Below are 17,088 nucleotides of genomic sequence, written 5' to 3'. Positions count from 1 at the left end.
GGGTGGTCTGTTGGTGCCCTCACCCTGGGGTCAGTGTGTAGTCTGTGCCCTGGGAAATACTGTGTGGTTGAATGTGGGGTTTGTGACGAGCCCTAGTCATCCCACCCCGTGCCCAGTTCCTCACCCCCTAGTGCCATACAACTCGCAGGATCAGATTTTTCACTGTGTCCCACTGTAAAGAAGGGAGAGCATTTCTCAGTACAAGGCAGATGGTGGAGTGCTGAGCCATGCGATTGCGGCATCTTGGTAAATAAAGTTCTCCCTATAAAAGGGCAGTTTTTCCCCCAGACTTGATGAGCCGTAGGGGTGGGACTGGCTGATGCCATTCTTGTAAAAGAAGGAGATTTCTTTTATTGTCTAAGTAATGATTTTGATAGTGTGCCTGTGTAACAGTGGGGGGGTTGCAGCATGTTCAAAAGCTGCTACTGGTTTCTCAATGCAGAGCCACAGGTTTCACCACCCGCTCCGATATCGGCCCTGCGCGCGATGCCAACGACCCTGTGGATGATCGGCATGCTCCGCCGGGGAAGAGAACTGTCGGGGATCAAATGAAAAAGAACCAGACGGCTGATGATGATGACGAAGATTTGAACGACACCAATTACGATGAGGTGAAGAGATTTTCATCATCCAGGAGGTGTTTTTCCCCAAGTGGAGGAAAACCACTTGGGGAAAAAGTGGAGTCCCTTAGCCCCCTGCTCTCTTGCTGTGAAATCCCCAATTAGCTGAGGTTTCATGGCTGGAATTTCATAGAATCATAGAATGGTTTGGGTTGGAAGGGACATTAAAGATCATCCAGTTCCAACCCCTGCCACAGGCAGGGACACCTTCCATAGCCCAGGTTGCTCCAAGCCTCATCCAGCCTGGCCTTGGACACTCCCAGGGATGGGGCATCCACAGCTTTTCTGGGCAACCTGTCCCAGTGCCTCCCAACCCTCTGCGGGAAGAATTCCTTCCTGATGTCCTATCTCCATCTCCCTCGTTCAATTTAATCCCGTTCCCCCTTGTCCTGTCACTCCCTGCCCTTGGAAAAAGTCCCCCCCAGCTTTCTTGTAGCCCCTTCTGGTACTGGAAAGCTGCAATGAGGTCTCCCCGGAGCCTTCCCTTCTCCAGGCTGAACAAGCCCAACTCCCTCAGCCTTTCATCATAGCAGAGGGGCTCCAGCCCTCGGAGCATCTCCGTGGCCTCCTCTGGACTCGCGTCAACTGGTCAGTATCCTTCTGATATTGAGGGCTCCACAGCTGGATGCAGCACTCCAGGGGGGGTCTCACAGGAGCAGAGGGGCAGAATCCCCTCCCTCGCCCTGCTGGCCACGCTGCTCCTCATACGGCCCAGGATATGGTTGGCTTGCCTGTAGTTTGCCAGCAGCACGTCATTTTTTTTTTCTTTAATTGAGACCCCCATTATACACAGTGGCTTAGTTCATGCAGATTTTTGTTGTGACGTTCATCCACGTGTGGTGATTTAATTACCTATAGAGTCTTGGGAAGAAATCCATAAATAAAATATTAGTTTAAGTACTTCAAGGGATGTATTTTTTTAATTCTGCACAAATGAAAGTTAAAGCTCTTGTGCTTTGACTTGTCTTTGTGACCCTCATAGTCTCTTGTGTTTAAATCCTACTATGATTAGTTAAACGTTGAGTTATTCTTTTTATTTGCTTTCAGTAGTTTAAAAAATATTGGTAAATAGAAGAAAGGGGTAGCTGGTTTAAATTGAAAGTGGGAAGGTTTAGATTAGATATCAGGAAGAAGTTCTTCACAGAGAGGGTGGGAGCACTGGGACAGGTTCCCAGAGAAGCTGTGGATGCCCCATCCCTGGGAGTGTCCAAGGCCAGGCTGGATGAGGCTTGGAGCAACCTGGGCGATGGAAGGTGTCCCTGCCCATGGCAGGGGGTGGGGCTGGGGGGGCTTTGAGGTCCCTCCCAACCCAAACCAGTCTGGGGTTCTATACTGGGATCTCATTTCTTGCTTAGCAGAAACAATTCTGAAATAGGAGCAGTTTTGAAGCAGTTTTGCTTTGAAATGGTGTGGGAGAATAAACACTGGGGGTGGTAGAAGGAAGCCCCTTGTGTTTAGGGATGTGTTAGTGTGTTGCAGTGGTGTTAGAAATATCCTGCTCGTGCGTTTTCTGGGTGACTGTTGGCTGTCGAAGGAACCTAATGGGAGCTTTAAATTGAGGATGCTGCTGTTCTTTTCTTTACTCTTTTTTTTTTTCCTCTCTCCCTGAATTGTAGTTCAATGGGTACGCTGGGAGCCTCTTCTCAAGCGGTCCCTATGAAAAAGATGACGAGGAAGCAGATGCTATCTATGCAGCTCTGGATAAGAGGATGGATGAACGCAGAAAGGAAAGAAGGTGAGAGAAATTACAACACTGGCGTGGGCTGCTTTCTAGTTAGTTTGTGTGTTGGAGTTTTCCCTTCCGATCTCCCGGTCAGATTTTGTCCTTGCCCTCTGGGTCCTTTTTGGTTTGATTTTGTTTGCGTTGGTGCCCTACCTGTCACTCCATGGCTCCGAGTTTTCAGGACGAGGAGGTGGTACGTTGCACAGCTTGCTCGGAGGGTTGGTGTGGTTGAATCGCTTCGCTGTAGTCAATTAAGATGCGCTGCAGCTCATTAAGGTGACGTGGGGAGGTGCCGAGTGTTTTGACACATCCTGTACTGCGCAGCAGGCCGGAGTTGTTACAAAAGGTGTGTCATGCAGGTGCCTTGTAAACCTGTGAGTGCTGCTTGTTAAACCCATCACCCGGCCTACGGGTAAGGGGATGCTGAAGGCTGAAGGTCGTTTGGTTGGAGACCTCTGGTTTCACACTATAATGTTGTCTTCTTTGAGAAGATACCTCATAATGTTGATAATGTAAGCTTGGGAAAAACTGTGCTTTGTAATGCTTTAGCTCTGATCAAACACGTTTTTCTGTGACATCCACACTTGCCGGGTGTTGCGTTGGGTGTAACCTCAGTATTCCTTTTCCTAAGGGAGCAACGAGAAAAAGAGGAAATCGAAAAATACCGTATGGAGCGACCCAAAATCCAGCAGCAGTTCTCAGACTTGAAGGTAGGTGAAAGAAACGTCTGGAATGTGCCCTTGATCTCGGTGCCGTGTGGGAGGCGGATGTGTGTTGGGCGGTTCGTTGCGCAGGTTGCGTGTGTTGGCAGACGAGGCCTTCGCTGCCCTCCAGGTTACAATTACTTGGTCGGGAAAAGTAAGTGAGCGGCCACAAAGCCTAAAGCTGGTGGCATGGAACCTCTCCTGGGCGCAAAGGTCCCTCGCAGACTGCAGTTACCCGCAGTGCGACCGGGTGCGCAGATTTGAAGCGGGGCGGCGGTGGAATCTGCAGCGGTGAAGCTGCAGCGGCTCTGCTGACAGCGTGGTCAGGCCTGCACTCTGGAAGTGGTGTTGGAAGCTCCTCTGTCGGGATACGGGAGCACGCAGTGGTTCTGCCTGCTGAGCGCTTTTCCTGTGGATGCGCAATGTAGTTGAATTTATGCAAATTTTAATACTAAACTTTTATTTTGTGCTTGATTGTGACTCCTGAGAAGGTGCTACACTTCTGAGGGCCTGATAACTTGTTGGCATTGAAATAGTAGTTGAGCAGGATCTGCTGACTCTAAATCTTCTTTGAAATGAAATGTGTTGTCTCAGCTATTGTTTAATGATTAATAATAAAACGCTCAACGCTGCCGGCGCTGAGATTAATCTGAATATTTGTAGCGGTGAATTTAATAACAAAATTAATTTGGAATCTCAAGTCTGGCCTAAACCCAAGCTCTAATTAAATGTGTCTAAGGCTCTTGTACATGGGATTAGGAAAAATAATCTGACCTTTGACCTTTAAGTCTTTATTTTTCCTGAAAGAAATCAGTATCAATTAATTTCCTAAGGAATAAGAGCAGTTGAACAAACTTCTAAAACAAATAATGATGACGACTCGTGTTTGAACAGCGAAAGCTGGCAGAGGTCACAGAGGAAGAGTGGCTGAGCATTCCAGAGGTTGGCGACGCCAGGAACAAGCGTCAGAGGAATCCTCGTTACGAGAAGCTGACTCCTGTACCCGACAGCTTCTTCGCAAAGCATTTACAGTCGGGGGAGAATCACACTTCTGTGGACCCACGCCAGACGGTGAGTGCAGAGCAAACCTGATGAGGACAGGATCTGTACTTCGTTGTTGTTAACAAGGGTTAAACCTTCTGTTCGTTAGTGGCACCTGGGGGGGGAAAAATGGGTATTTGACCAAAGATCTTGGTGTAGTTTGTGAGTCTGTCAAAGGAATCGCTGGATGTTAAACGCCTGTGCTCACTGGAGTCTCTCAGTGCGCACCCACTGCCAGAGAAGACTTGAGGATAGGCAGGGAGGGCCGGGTTCTTGTGCTGAAAATACAAGAAAGGGTTTCTTTTTTTTTTGGCTGAAGAATAGTGACAGTGAGTTCTGGTGAGTCTTGGTTTTCTGCGGGAGCAACGTTTTGCAAAAATAGACCAGTAAATAAAGTTCAGTTTCACCTAATGGTTTACTCAGCTCTGGAGCAATTGTATTGACAATAACGCGAATAATTTTTAACTGAATATTAAGTAATGCAAGAATATATTTCTCTCTCTTTGTTTTTAGCAATTTGGTGGATTGAATACTCCATATCCAGGGGGCTTGAATACTCCGTATCCAGGAGGAATGACACCAGGCTTAATGACACCTGGCACAGGCGAATTGGATATGAGGAAGATTGGCCAAGCCAGGAACACCTTGATGGATATGAGGCTGAGCCAGGTAAGGATGCTGAAGGGCGGGATCTGTCACAGGTTTACCTGGTGTAGGTGGTGTGCTGCTATTTAGGGCCTGGTTTTAGGAAAGTCTTTCATTCTCTTGGGTGTTGGAGAGAAGACATAGCTTGCCTGTGACTAGAAATCGTTTTGCACTCCTCCTCAAATCTCGTGCTCTCTACACTAATAGAATTTCCTGAGAAATCACAGTTTGTCCCTGGAAGTCTTGGTCCTTATGGGAGAACAGGCTGCCCTGTTTTACTAGAGGTAGACTGCAGACAAACAGCACTGGTAGTTTTGCCAAGGGAAGCATCTCTTCCGTCCTCTGTCAGGATGCAGCACAAAATGCTGAAAAATACTACTCAAGTTGTTGGTTTCTGGTCGTTTTCATTGATTTTTCCCATCTAAATCTGGTTTAAACTGAAAAGATGGACTTTAGCTGGCTGGGCTGCAAGACCTTTTGGTGACCGAAAGCCAAATGGTTTCTGACTTTTTAGTGGTACTAAATTTTTAATGTTACCTGTGTATTTTAGAAATGGAAGAATACTAATAAGCAAAGACTTTGTGCTTTCTTATTCCTTGTTTTTGGCAACAGATGACTATCTAGGTCTCTTGTGTAGCTGCAGTGTCTTTTCCAGTCTCTGATGTGTGCAGGCTGTGGGGTTGTGAGTGCTCATTTCAGTACCGCTGACTTGGCTTTCCCAGGTGTCGGACTCTGTGAGTGGCCAGACTGTTGTGGACCCGAAAGGATATTTGACAGACTTGAATTCGATGATTCCCACGCACGGAGGCGATATCAAGTAAGTTTAAGAAGGATTAACTGATTTATCCTCTTAGTAACGGCTGGGATCCTGCATATGACCGGAAAGCTGTCCGAGCGGGTGGCTTTCAGCTGGTATCTGCTCTGTACAAGATGCTAGGTGAGTTTCTGAGGGTGAATTCTTTTAACACGAGATCTGGTGTAGCCTTTCACCCAGTGTATTTAGCATCTGATCTGGATGCATCGCGTGTGGGGATTGTTTCTCTTCTATCCCCTAACGTGCCAGAGTGGTGGCAGCGTGTGGCTGCCTGCCAGCCAGCCAGGAAAGAACCTGAGTACTACTTATTTAGGCTTGATTGACCTCTGGAAAACTTTTTAACCTCAAGTTTGACACCTGTTTCGTGAAAAATTGCCATTTAAGTCAATGTGATACGTGCAAATGTTGATGCTAATATTTGACTTCACTCAGTGCTTGTGCTTATCAGCTTCCAATTGCAAGTGCCCACCTGTAATTCCTAAAGATCTTAAGGACCTAACTGGTTTTCATCGTGATCTTGCTGGGTTGGTGTGTATTTGTAAGCTTGTTTTGGTTTTGTTATTTATGACACCAGAACGGAGACATTTGAGGTCACTGTGCATCTGAGTGTGGCAGTGAAGCACTTCCTGACTCAGGAGAATGGTTTGCTAGCGTGCTGAAATTCTGCCTGCCTGTCCTTCCTCCTGCTTTAGTGATATCAAGAAAGCCCGTTTGCTCCTGAAATCCGTACGAGAGACCAATCCTCATCATCCACCAGCCTGGATAGCATCAGCCCGACTGGAGGAGGTCACTGGCAAACTCCAGGTGGCTCGAAACCTCATCATGAAAGGAACAGAGATGTGCCCCAAGGTCAGAATCGTTTCGCTTCCCTGCTGATCCTTGCAGGACGGTAGGAAAAGGTGGTGCTTAGGAGCAGCAGCACCTCTCTGTTAAGGTTGTATCAGCCTGTATCTGATACAGCATCGCTCTCTGCAGCATTAGAAGAACACGTGTTCGGCTTAGAAGCTCTAACTTTAAATTCTTGTTTTGATGTAAAGGAAGATGGTTTCTTTTTCCTGACAGAGTGAAGATGTTTGGTTAGAAGCAGCTCGGCTTCAGCCTGGGGATACAGCCAAGGCTGTTGTGGCCCAAGCGGTCCGCCACCTTCCGCAGTCTGTCCGGATCTATATAAGAGCAGCGGAGCTGGAGACAGATATCCGGGCGAAGAAACGCGTCCTTAGGAAAGGTGAGAGCTTCTGCAGGGTCAGGGAGCAAAGTCTGAGCCTCCCTCTGTGCTGTAAGCTGTTCAAGATGTGCCCCTCAGTTTAAGTGCTTTTTTTTGCATCCTGGGTGAAAATACAGTGTCACCACAGTGATTCCTGGTGGAGGAGCTTTAGAAGCCTTGGGGTTCCTGTCATTGAGCCTGGGGTTTGCTTTACCCTAGCAAGTTCTGTGTTTGTGACAAACAGCTTTTCCCTGTGGTGCTTACCTAAACCCTTACATCCTCTGTGATATTGCACTTGGAAGTGTTCTTTTGTGGAATTACTGTCTTTTCCAGATGGTGATCTCTTTACCAGCAGTTTGTTGTGCTGGCCTGAACCCAGGCCTTCCCCCAGCTTCATAGTATTAAATCTTTGATTACTTTTACGATCCTGTGCCTGTATCAGTAGGGATTAGATCCTTTGTGACTGTGAATCGTATCAATTATCTCCTGACTTTAATCCAGACAGGGTCTGGCTTTAATACGTTTACTAAATCATGAAGCAGTCGGCAGTGTTGAATGCTTTGGCTTCAAAGGGAGTTAATTGTGTCCCTCCTCTTCCTATTGGATGTGAAACTGCACATCTCTGGTGAAATGACCTCTCACTGCATAGGGATGAAAGACACTTAAAGGTTCCTGGGTTTGAAGTTGTTAGAGTTCAGATATTAACTGTTCAGTACATGTGAAACTGCACATCTCTGGTGAAGTGACTTCTCACTGCATAGGGATGAAAGGCACTTAGAGGTTCATGGGTTTGAAGTTGTAAGAGTTCAGATATTAACTGTTCAGTGGCTTTTTTTATTTTCACTGGCTAAGCAGTGCAGCCTGCTGGGAAGTGTCACTCCTGTGGCACTGTGTGTCCCTCTGCAAGAACAATAATAGCTGCTGAACAGAAAACCACTTTTAGGTAAGCAGACAGATTTCAGGGTCCAGCTTGGGTGGGAGAGCATCTTGTGTGAAAGCAGTGACTTACGCCTTAAGTACTGGGTTTTGATTTAAACGCTGTATTTGTGAAGAGAAAACATCTTGGTTCAGTCTTGAAACCACCTGCTTATCTCTGCTACAGAGCTGGTGGTGGGATGGGGCATGGTTTATCATTGCCTTTCCAGTTTCTGCCTGTCAGCAGCTGCACAGTGCTGCTCTGCTACCTGGGGAAGGTCAGTAGCGCGTGGCTTGGAGCTGTTTGTATGCACAGCCTTCAGCTAAGTGGTGCTTTAACCCATTATTTCACCTGAAATAAGGACTGACTGCCAGGTAGTGTCACTGAAGCGTGATCTGTCATAATGTGCTTCCCTGGCTGTGTCCGTTCCGAACATCCAGCGGAACCTCCGGGGTTTTTAAAGCCTCTCTGGCTGGAGAGCCAGCAAGCTGAGTGTCTAAAATGCATCTTGAGGAGTAAAAATTGAGTGCTCTGTCTATGAAAACATCTTCTGTCCTGCTTGAGTGATGCTTTCAGCTCTTGCAGGCTGATATTATTCACTGGAATTCCTCAGAAGAATCTCTTGCTGCCTCGGACTGGAGGAGGAATGGTTAATGCCCAAATCCTCGGAGCGCACAACTTGCAAAGGCTCTGTGTTTCAGCAGAGCTGGGGTGTGCTCTGAAGTTGAGGCTCAGCAGCGAGCCTCTGCGGCAATCCTTAAAGCAACGGCCTTTCCTAGAAGCCCAGCTAACTTCAGAGCAGCTTAGACGCCTCTTCCCACCTGGTTTTGTGTTCCCACAATAATTCTGGCTTGACTGAAGACGGGTGAGCTCAGTCCTCTGCTGCTGTAGCCCGTTCGTGTAGTATCGCCGTGGAACCACCGAAACTGCTGCTGCAGTGCAGCTAACACTGGTAACCCGTGGTTGAATTGTAGTGACGAAAGGCGCAGGAAACCCCTGTAGTTTCTCAGTGCGTCGTTAAGAGACGAGGTGATGAAGAGACAGGCCGAGAGCGGTTGTTTACACGTTAATGTTTCAGACAGCACGTTAGGGCAGTCTGCAGAGAATGCAGCTTCTACCAGCAGTAGATTAAGGAAGCCTCCAAGACTCTTAATTAGGTGGAACCCCTACTGGATTGCCCCAAGAACTCTGGATTCAGTGGCTTAGGGTGTTAGTGTCAGCGATACCTTTAAGCTTTTATGCATCCTGGTTTATTTTAGCATAGCGAGCCAATAACTTTTTGGGTTGCTAAGCTGGGATACGTTAAGCTCCCAGGAGGTGCTTGCAGGAAAACTAAATTGTGAAGGGACAGTTCAGATATCTAAGGAACACGGTGGTGTTTCTGGTTAGTACTGAAGATCCTCCTGTTTTATAAGGCCAGACCCAGCGTTTTAGGCTGTCCAGTTTTGAACTGAGCATCATGCACATGCTCCTCTGCTGAGACTGGAGGATTTGTTCAGGTGTTTTGCTGAGGAGGATGCAATTAAAGCTGGAACAGGGGAACAGCTGTTGGCTCTCCAAAACCTGTTCCCAATTAAAATTAAGTTTTTTATTTTCTGATTTGTTCTTGGCGTTGAAGCAAGAGCTAATGTAAGTACAGTTCCCTCCCTCCTCTCGGGAAATTTCATCTGCAACAGGACAAAGCCTTTAATATATCATCTTTAAAAGCTGCAGTTCTCTTTGGTAAATGACTGTGTCACGGCTGACATCATTGTTCTGCCTCCCCAGCCCTTGAGCACGTTCCAAATTCGGTGCGTTTGTGGAAAGCAGCCGTGGAGTTGGAAGAACCTGAGGATGCCAGGATCATGCTGAGTCGTGCTGTGGAGTGCTGCCCGACGAGCGTTGAAGTAAGTTTTAAAGGAGCAGAAGAAATAAAGCAGCCCCCTATGCACCACTTGGGGTTGGCCGTAGAGCTTTGAAAACAAAACCCACGCGCTTTACGCCACGAGGAGGACGTGGTGAGCAGTGGACTGTGCTTTTTGCCTCTGGAGTTAATTGTCTGGTGGTCATTATAAGCCTCGTTTTCCTGGGTAATTATTAGGTTCGTTATGCCAGCGTACTGCTGTGCCTGCTGTAGCCAATTAGCCGTGTTCGTGTCGGCCGTTGTGAAAACAAGCGTATAGCTTGGGGAATCCAAACCAGTTGCTCGTTCCTGAAACGCTGAACCTGAGTGTAATACTCAGCTGTTTAAAAGGTGGTGTGGGCAGAAGAGCCGAGAGCAGCAGCCAAGGGAGGTGGTATCTTGAGGTGACTAGGACTGAGCACTGAGGACAGTTGCAGACTCTATCCTGCGCTGGTATCCTGCAGCCCGCTCGAGGACGGTTGCCAGCCGGTAGCAAAGAGCGTCACGTTGCGTATCGCTGGGCCGCTGCCGCCGTACGGCGGCGTTGTCATCTCCTTCTGATCTAAACTACATCTTTCGTTGCTCCGCAGCTGTGGTTGGCGCTGGCGAGGCTGGAGACATATGAGAATGCTCGTAAAGTCCTTAACAAAGCCCGTGAGAATATTCCAACGGATCGTCACATCTGGATTACTGCTGCCAAACTGGAGGAAGCCAATGGGAACACCCAGATGGTGGAGAAAATAATTGACAGAGCCATCACGTCTCTTAGGGCTAACGGCGTGGAAATCAACAGAGAGCAGTGGATCCAGGTATGTGCTCGGTCCTGGGTAGAGACCCAGATGAACTCCACCTTCTGTTTTGAAGGCAGTTGATGCAGGATATTGTAGGATAGAGGACTTTTGCACTCGAGTTATCAGTGGAGACCCCCGTGACAATACAAGAGGTAAGAGCGCCAAGGCCTGGGTTAGGTGATACACTGGGGTGACACCGTGTGTTGAGCTGAGGAATGTCGGGTTTACTTGGTCTTGGGAGATAACCAGCTTCAAGCTGAAGCAGCTGCTGCCTTAAGTTAAGGCTTAAGTCTTTAAACCTGTTTATGACTAAAATCACTTACAGTGGGTCAAGGCAGCAGAATGTCCTTGGTACGCTGCTTAAGAGTATTGATAATGAGCAAAGTGGCTCATATTAAACAGGTATCTGTTAACATCGAGCAGAATTACAACTTTCTTTACAGCAGTAAAACAGTTAAAGGTTAATTTTAACTTCTGTTTAAAAAAAACAGCACGGCAGCCTCTGCATCGTTGTCTTCTCGAGTTCCTCTTCAGTGCTGGGGCTGTTACCCAAGCAGAGGTCTTGGGAACAAGTTTAAGCAAGACACGCTTGGCTTTTCCGAAGCTTCGGATGTCAGAAACCCACACTTTTCCACCTGTGCTCTGGTGAGAGAGCATTTGCACCTTTAGCTTCACAGCCATTGAGCGTATTTGTTTAAATTTAGTTAGTGCTTAGCCCTTACTGGGGCTTAGTAATCAGCCCAAAGCTGAAAGGAGGTCAGTAGCTTGGATGTTACAATTCTTTCTTCTTGAATTCTCACATTTTTATATTCGCCAGGTCCCTCCTTGGCCCAGGGCAGGTCAGGGGAGCTGTAAGAGAAGACTTTTCAGGCTGAAAAGGTCACGCATTGTCACACAACTCCTTTTCAGGGGATGCAGTGACGGGCTTTGTTTCTTAACCAGCTTCTGATCGATTCTGTGCCCAGCTCTAGCACCTTCCTCCTGGGTGCAGGCTCACCCGTTAGTGTCAAGGTCTGAGTAAAGAGATACTCGTGATGTGGCAGTGACCCCCGGTGTCTGTGTTTGCACCCCAGGAGTTGCTGTTGCAGAATTTAATGTCTTGTGCTGATTTCTCAAAAATGAGTGGGTTTTCACTCTTGCTTCTAGGATGCTGAGGAATGTGATAAAGCTGGAAGCGTGGCCACGTGCCAGGCAATCATGCGAGCTGTGATCGGGATTGGGATTGAGGAAGAAGATCGGAAACATACCTGGATGGAAGACGCAGACAGCGTACGTCCAGCTGTGATGCTGGTTTTGGGAGTTTTTAACTGGGGGAAATTAAACCAGAGCGTGGGAAACAACCTTTTTTTTATCAGTGCAAGTGGATGTGGTTCCCACAAGGCCAGTCTGCCTCTGGAGAGGTTACTGTATCGTAGAGCTTTCTTCAGACTGGAAACTTTACTAAGCAAAAAGTTGGTGTTGTGATGGATTGTTTGGTGTGGATTTTATTTGTGTGTGTGACATCAGCAGAGGTTGAGGTCTGGTTAAAGGAACTGGGAGTTGTATTTCAAGGCATAAACACTGTAGCTCAAGAGTTAATGTGAGTCTGGACGGGGGAATGGGTAGAAGTTTGATCAGACTTTGCTTTAGGGGAGTAGCTTGAACACACACTAAGAACTAAATTATGTTTCAGCGTGAGAAACGTCCGTTTCACTGGCCTTGAGCTGGGCTTGCAGCAGCGGGGGGGTGGGGGTGGGGGGCATACGCTGGGGCACGCTTAGTTTTCCCTGTAAAAAAATACAACCAAGTGCAAACATGGGGGTGTTTACAATGCCTCACTGGTGTTTCCAGCTGGCCTCTGCGTGTCAGCCCCGCTGAAAGGCCAGCCGTACTTGTGCTCTGACAGACAACACTTGAAAACTTCCTCCCCGCTTCCTCTCAGGAAGTGATAATAACTCTTCTGCTCCATGTAATGCCCCAGTGCATGTATTACTCCGAGTCCTGGGTTGAATTAGGCCTGTGTCATTCCCCCTGGTGCTTGATTTTGGCGCAACCCTAAGCTGACTCGCTTCTGCTCTGCTTTTCCTTAGTGCGTTGCTCATAACGCTCTGGAGTGTGCCCGAGCGATTTACGCCTATGCCTTGCAAGTCTTCCCGAGCAAGAAGAGCGTGTGGCTGCGAGCAGCCTACTTCGAAAAGAACCACGGGACGAGGTACGTGCGCCGCGTAATCCTTGGGCGGGGGCGTGCCTCGGTGGGTTGGGGAGGGAGAAAAGCTGCAGGCCGAGCCCTGAAGTGGTGTGTTGCACGTGCGGAGCTGGTGCAGCTGGTGGAGACTCGGTGGCGTTGTTTGCAGCTCTGACCTTTGTTATGGTTGTGGCCAGAATGTCTTTGATTTTTATGAAGTCATAAAAAGCTCTTTGGCAGCAGAACTTGGTAGTAATAGTTGCCAATCAGTAAGGTAGGGACAGTCATCTTCGAGAAGGCATTCCTACCAAAAACTGGGAATATAGATCATCTAGAAATACAGCATGCGTTTAATTTTCATGGATAATTTAATTTATGCAGATCATTTAATTTACATCAGTCACTGACTTCTCCCAGCATCTCTGGGGTTTTCTGGCTGAACACGCTGTGAGTGTGTACCACACTCGGTGTTGGGGTTGGTGTTACACTCTCACAAGCTCAGGCCTCTTTTTCAAGTTTTTAAAGCTTTTAAAGCTTCAGGTATCGGAGACTTTCTGCCCAAAGTGTAGAATGAGGCAAGCAGTCCGTGCAATGAACCGCTTCCGCACGTGGGATCATCCCTTGTTAAAGCCAGTGGAGCTGTAGTGCTGACGTGACTGCGGACGCTGCGTTCTGCCTCATTCGAGCTTTTGCTTTTTTGTACTTGGAACAAGCACGTCTTTGCTTTTCCTGTTGTTCTCCCGCCTGTCCCAGTGGTGGCTGGCTTTTAGCTTCTACCTGAAAAGTGTATTTTCCAGAGGGGAAAGAAAAAAAAAGTCAGTAAGATCAAGCCAGCTTCACCTAATAATTCTGAAAAACTTCCTGTCCCGGTTTCTGCTGGGGTTTGTGGAGAAGAAGGGCTCCTTCCAAGACAAAGGAGCTGTTGGTGCGCAGGGTCTTTCCGCAGAAGCTCTCCAACAAAGGTGTCGGAACAATGAGCCGTTTGTGGAGCGCTGGTTTCGGAACCCTTGTGAAAAAAGACCCCACCCTTTCCTTGTTATGAAACAACTTATCAGGGTTTATGATGTTGGACTTTGCAACAGTGTTTATAACACTGAGTGATAGTGGGAATGGTGTGTGCGAGCTCGCCTTTGGCAGCATTTCCAGCCCTTCTAACTTGCTCTTTCTTGTCTCAGAGAATCCTTGGAGGCTCTTTTGCAGAGAGCTGTTGCTCACTGTCCCAAAGCAGAAGTGCTCTGGCTCATGGGAGCCAAATCGAAGTGGCTGGCGGGAGACGTGCCAGCAGCCAGGAGCATTCTGGCCCTGGCTTTCCAGGTGGGTGTCACAGACCTGTGTGGTGGTGTTAAGTACAACCGGTAAAGAATACAGAGTAGGCTTTTCCTGTCAACTTGCTGCCCTTCCGAATGAGGAGATGCTTCCGCTGTTCTCTGATTGTTTTGTGGCAAGTGTTCTCCTGGAAAACAGCAGCGAGCTGGAAGCAGGAGTGTATCACTACTCTTAGGATTCTGAGTTCACAAACCATTCCTTTTCCTCCTGTGGCTCCCACCAACCCCAGTCACGGTCAGAATCCCCTTGAGTTGGGTCACCTGTCTCCTCGGCAAGAAGGGTAGTGGTCTGCCTGAGTTACTGAGGTGACTGCGTTACTTATGGCTTGGACCAAAGCCCCTGCTCCACAGCACCATGGAGTGAATTCTAGTGGAAGGTGTCCCTGCACATGGCAGGGGGTTGGAACTAGATGATCTAAAGATCCCTTCCAACCCAAACCATTCTGTGATTTATCAGATCAGAGTTACTGAACTTTCTAAACCTATTCCAAGTCTATTCTTAGCTTCCAGAAGTACCCAGTGATCTAGAAATAGTTTATCACATCCTGTATTTCATTCATAGTTTCTTTGGTCTATTTATTAACTCATAGACTCATCAGACTAATGGGTATGACATCAGCAGTCACGACGCTGTAAGAGTTCATCCAACAGGATTTGGTGTCAGTTGTCAACTAAAGGTGTTCTCTTTGTTAGATTTGTAATAGGAAACCTTCTCCAAGCAGGAATTTTGAGCAGTTTCTTACTTAAAACACTGCTTAAATACAACAGGTATGTTGTGTTCAAATCTAGGGAATAGCAGAGCCATAAAAAGGGAGGCAAGGACAGGACTTTGTGATGAAAATGAGAAAGCCAAGGGTGCAAGAGCAGTGACTGTGCATAGGACTGTAAAACGGGGTTGGCCGCTCGACGCTGAAAGATGGGCAGAGCGGTACAGTTCTAACGCTGGGGGTGAGGCTTCAAAGCTAAGGGACAGCGAAAACAAATCGCGGGTCCTGAAGAGGGAAGTAAAAGAGATTTACTTCTTAAATTTGTCCTTGGTGCTGGCTGTTACCATCCTGGAGGCTTCTTGACACGGTTGCCACTGAAGTGACTTGTATTGGAGGAGCGTTCACAGACCGCAGCTGGGAATTCAAGCCTCGGTTTTCTCGCTCAGGGATAATAAAATGAGGGTCTCATTGTGGCAGACCCTGTGATCTTTGGGGTATTTAAACTGGAAGTTCACAAGATCAAGCGTTAATGCTTTTCAACAATTGAGAAGCATCCAGCTTCTAAACTGGCACATATCTTTGTGTTGCGCATCTGTTTTGGAGAACTTCTATAAACTTCAAAGGTCACAGAAGATTGGGAGGAGCTTGAACTGCAAAAAAAAAAACCAAACCCAACCCAAAATCCTAGTGTGGATTGACAAAGCTCTGATTTCAATTTTAACCTGGATCAAACGGAGGATTAAATCTGCTGTTGATTCACTGTGTGCCTTTGTCTGTCACTTTATGTTCTCGCAGGCCAACCCCAACAGCGAGGAGATCTGGCTGGCTGCCGTGAAGCTGGAGTCGGAAAACAATGAATACGAACGAGCGAGGCGGCTGCTGGCGAAAGCTCGCAGCAGTGCCCCCACTGCCAGGGTAAGAGGGTGTGATGGCTGGGGGGGCTGGGACCTCTCCTGCCCGCGGCGGGAGTTGAGGCGGAAGGAGGAGTTCCTTCGCTTCTGCGGCCTCCGTGGTGGCCCGGATGGCTCCCCGCCATCGCAAGGCCTGTGGCCGCTTCGCCGCCGTGCTTCTCCGGCGAATTGCGACACGAAATCACGGCACGATGGGAAAAAAAGAAAAGGCTAGGATTGAGTGAAGGCTTTTGGGGTGGGTTGGTTTTTTTTCTTCAGTGGCAAAAGTCAGGAAATTCCCACTTTACAGCTGTTTGTATAATGTTCACGTTGCATAAAAGCATGCCTTGGAAAAAAGAGGGAGAAAATCCTTTCACAGAAGCCTCGCTTGTGCCTGCTGTGCTAGAGGCAGCTCTGGCTGAGGCTGTTGTTTAAAGCTGTGCTCGTGTTTATCTCTGTTACTTCTGGTACATAAACTGTCGGTCTGGGGGGTTGGAACTAGATGATCTTTAAGGTCCCTTCCAACCTAAACCATTCTGTGATTTTCTGCTGTTCATACAGAACCATTTCAACTTGTCCACGTGAAAGAAGAATGAGTTTGGTGTCGGTCCCCTGTCTGCCCCCCCTCCCCAATTTCTGTTTCATCTGAGATCTGTCCTCTTTTGTCTTTTCTCTGCAGCTGGGGCTGAAGCTCTGGTCTTGGGCTCGATGCCTTTTATAATGAGGGGAGTTTGGGAATGGGGAGGACAGGGATCAAAGCGTAGCGGAACAGCCTTTAGTCTGTAATGTGTTTCTCACAGCTGTGACTCCCGTGTGTAGCCAAAAGAAAGGCATTTGGGGGCAGAAATGTGTATGTACTGGTTTATAATGAGCAGGACAGCAGTTGCAGCTTGAAGATGTAAGAACAGGTGGTTTTGGTAGCTTGGATCTAAGGAGGTGGGGTTGTGCTGATGAAGCTGACTCCAGTTTGTTAATTGGCTGTGCTCTTTGTACCAACATCATACAAATGTCAGGTGAGATACAGGTTGATCACGCTGTTCCAACTTCTTCCAACCTTTGCCTTTAACTTTCTCTTTGTTACCTGTTCCCACTGTTTAACCCTGCTGTTCATTTAATTCTCATTTTACTTCAAACTGCAGCTAATCAGTAACATTCTAACGAAGGCACGGAAGTAGGAGCCCACTGCAGTGACGGACTGGTGGGTTTTCAGTGGCCGCTAGTGACAAACAGCTCTGGTTCGTTCTCAGGTCTTCATGAAGTCTGTGAAGTTAGAGTGGGTGCTTGGGAACATCGCTGCAGCCCAGGAGCTTTGTGAGGAAGCCCTGAAGCACTACGAGGACTTTCCCAAGCTCTGGATGATGAAGGGACAAATCGAGGAACAAAAGGAGCTGGTAGAGAAAGCACGAGAGGCTTATAATCAAGGGGTAAGGTGCTGTTGCAAGTTTGCTCTGTGCTTCTGGCGTGGAGAGATGTCTCTGAATCAGAGCAGAGAGGGCTCTGCCCCAGACTAACCAAAGAGATGATTTCTGTTCTCTTTGTCATTGGTTAAAACAATAGAAAACAAAACAAAAATAGGACCTTGAAATAAGCAGCAAGAATGTCTCTTTTGCCCGCTCTCCATGTGCAGAATTCACTGTTTGGCTCGAGAGAGGTTGCTATGTG

At 47.7% G+C, this 17,088-nt stretch overlaps 1 protein-coding gene across 1 annotated transcript; it reads left to right on the top strand.

Annotated features, from left to right (window-relative positions):
• Positions 1-442: 442 nt before the first annotated feature.
• On the top strand, positions 443-16,850 carry PRPF6 (pre-mRNA processing factor 6; the record flags this gene model as incomplete). Its single annotated transcript, XM_010150686.1, has 15 exons — positions 443-611; positions 2,237-2,355; positions 2,975-3,053; positions 3,942-4,118; positions 4,602-4,757; positions 5,456-5,550; positions 6,240-6,396; positions 6,610-6,772; positions 9,435-9,553; positions 10,140-10,358; positions 11,487-11,609; positions 12,410-12,531; positions 13,680-13,818; positions 15,332-15,451; positions 16,674-16,850. Coding segments are annotated over 15 exons (2,134 nt in total), but the record flags the coding sequence as incomplete, so codon positions are not given.
• Between the last annotated feature and the right edge of the window lie 238 nt (positions 16,851-17,088).

The sequence above is a fragment of the Eurypyga helias genome, unplaced genomic scaffold (assembly GCF_000690775.1).
Source record: "Eurypyga helias isolate BGI_N326 unplaced genomic scaffold, ASM69077v1 scaffold26964, whole genome shotgun sequence".
NCBI lineage: Eukaryota > Metazoa > Chordata > Aves > Eurypygiformes > Eurypygidae > Eurypyga > Eurypyga helias.
This window is presented reverse-complemented; position numbering and strand designations above follow the sequence as displayed.